Raw genomic sequence first — 2,156 nt, 5'->3', positions numbered from 1 at the left:
ATTGTTGTGTATTTGTATATCTTTGAATTTGTTTTTTTTGTATTTTTGTAGTTTTGTATTTTTGTATTTTTGTATTTTTGTATTTTTGTATTTTTGTAGTTTTGTAGTTTTGTAGTTTTGTATTTTTGTATTTTTGTAGTTTTATATTTTTGTATTTTTGTATTTTTGTATTTTTGTATTTTCGTATTTTTGTATTTTTGTATTTTTGTATTTTTGTATTTTTGTATTTTTGTATTTTTGTATTTTTGTATTTTTGTATTTTTGTATTTTTGTATTTTTGTATTTTTGTATTTTTGTATTTTTGTATTTTTGTATTTTGTATTTTTGTATTTTTGTATTTTTGTATTTTTGTATTTTTGTATTTTTGTATTTTTGTATTTTTGTATTTTTGTATTTTTGTAGTTTTGTATTTTGTATTTTTGTATTGTTGTATTTTTGTATTTATGTATTTTTGTTTTTTTTGTATTTTTGTATTTTTGTATTTTGGGGGAATTAACGAATGAGAAATTTGAACAGAACAAGAAACACTACAAAAAAGGACAAAAAGGAACAACTGGGCAGCACTCTAAGCAGGTCAGTTGAGGTTCCAGGTGACGGACCACGGCCGGCTCCGGCGGCATGACGTCCCAGGGGTTGCAAGAGATGCATCCTCTGCTGCAGCGAATTGGACAGCTCGGCCGCGGTTGATACGCCGGGGAACATTGGGTTAGCAGCCGACGGCGCGGTAAATTTGTTTGCTCCGGCGGTCGTTTGGATCTGCACCGACAAAAGGACTGGATAAATTGGCAGCATTCGGTTCGACGGCCTACTCGTACAGCATCCTGCGCTGGTCTTGCAGCAGCACGTTCTGTGTGTTGCTCTGGATGTGGAACTGCAGCTCTTGCGGGATCGGCTATACGCGGCTGTTGACTTGCCAGCTGCTGTTGCAGTTGGTTTGTGTCGGCCTCGGCGTTCTTCATGCGGCGCAAGATCTCGCTTTGCTGGTTCTTGTTGAGCAGCTGGGCCAGCAGATAGTTGCTGGCATGGTTTTGGGCCACTGTGGCGACCAGGCACTTGAACGTTTCTTCTGCTGCTGGGGGAAGCGACTGTTGCCCAAGGGAGAAAGTTCACTCGCTTGACTGTTTGTACGAATTCGCACCACGGCAGAACCATTTGCGGAAGCGCTATCCGGATAGAGCGCCACTGTTGTCGGTGCAGCAATCGGTCCTGAAAATCGAAACAAACTCGATTAACTTCTCAGGTTATGTTCAAGTTGACCTCGTCCCGCTAACCTAACCTCTGCTTATCATCCTCCTTTGGCAGCCATCCGCGCTGGATCCTCCTTGATGACCGTGCCCTGGAGGACGAACCATTCTTCCTCCTTGGTTTGGCCAGGGCCACGGTGGCCGTTTGGGTCTTCGGGGATGCAAGCGGTGCGGCGCTTGGAAGAGGTGGCGAAAGAGGAAGCAGCAAAGCCGCCCCGGGGGTTGTTCCACAATCTGGGGGAATAAACAAAACCTGTTGCCGGGAAATTATGCTTATTAAATGGCTTGAATGATTAATTAATGAAATCACTTACCTTCAATTTCACTTTAATAATGTAAAAGGAAAAAAAACGCGCTAGCCATCAAACTATTTTTCGAACCTTTGTCGAAAGCCTCGAAAGCAGACCAAAATGTTTGACAGTTTGCGCGTTACGATAATTGAGGCAGTGTGCGTGCAGGCGAGCGCGAATGTTTTGGTGTGAGTGAGCAACACAAAAATTTAAATTTTTCAGGTGCGTGTCTTTACTTAAGCGTCTTAACTGGCACTGGCGATGCCCGATTCTCGCCCGCAGCCCCCCAAACGTTAGAGTGGGCTCTTCAAACGAACGTAAACCACGGGTATGAATCTTCAAGCAATTTCAATATGGCGACTTGTATCAGAAGAAAGTGAGGCATTTTCGCTAGTTCTCACTGTTCTGTGTTCTGCGTGCACGTCCGCAAACATCGACCACACACATACTAACACAAAGCGCTACCAAGAGGCAAAGGTGATTACGAATATTTTGACAATTCTGTTAAAAAATATGCGGTTTTGTAAAAACAAATAACAAAACCAACTTTTAAGTGTAGTTCGACTGTTAAACTTGTAATTCGTTGCTAATTTGTTGGAAAATTTGTTAAAAATAATAAGTT

General features: G+C 41.2%; 1 protein-coding gene across 1 annotated transcript; it reads right to left on the bottom strand.

The window, feature by feature from the left end:
• Nucleotides 1–492: 492 nt before the first annotated feature.
• On the bottom strand, nt 493–1,397 carry LOC119770393. The gene is made up of 2 exons (XM_038265166.1): nt 1,277–1,397; nt 493–1,206 (listed from the first exon to the last, which is right to left on the bottom strand). The coding sequence occupies exons 1-2, from the start codon at nt 1,350–1,352 to the stop codon at nt 956–958; spliced, it is 327 nt and encodes a 108-aa protein (XP_038121094.1). The 5' UTR covers nt 1,353–1,397; the 3' UTR covers nt 493–955.
• Nucleotides 1,398–2,156: the final 759 nt, after the last annotated feature.

The sequence above is a fragment of the Culex quinquefasciatus genome, chromosome 3 (genome assembly GCF_015732765.1).
Source record: "Culex quinquefasciatus strain JHB chromosome 3, VPISU_Cqui_1.0_pri_paternal, whole genome shotgun sequence".
NCBI classification, from domain to species: domain Eukaryota; kingdom Metazoa; phylum Arthropoda; class Insecta; order Diptera; family Culicidae; genus Culex; species Culex quinquefasciatus.
Note: the sequence above shows the minus strand (reverse complement) of the source record. Positions and strands in the feature narration are given on the sequence as shown.

Coding starts and splice junctions, on each gene's coding strand:
- LOC119770393 (XM_038265166.1), bottom strand. CDS start 1,352: ATGGTTCGTCCTCCAGGGCACGGTCATCAAGGAGGATCCAGCGCGGAT. Junction 1,207..1,276: donor AAGGAGGATGATAAGCAGAG/GTTAGGTTAGCG, acceptor TTCGATTTTCAG/GACCGATTGCTGCACCGACA.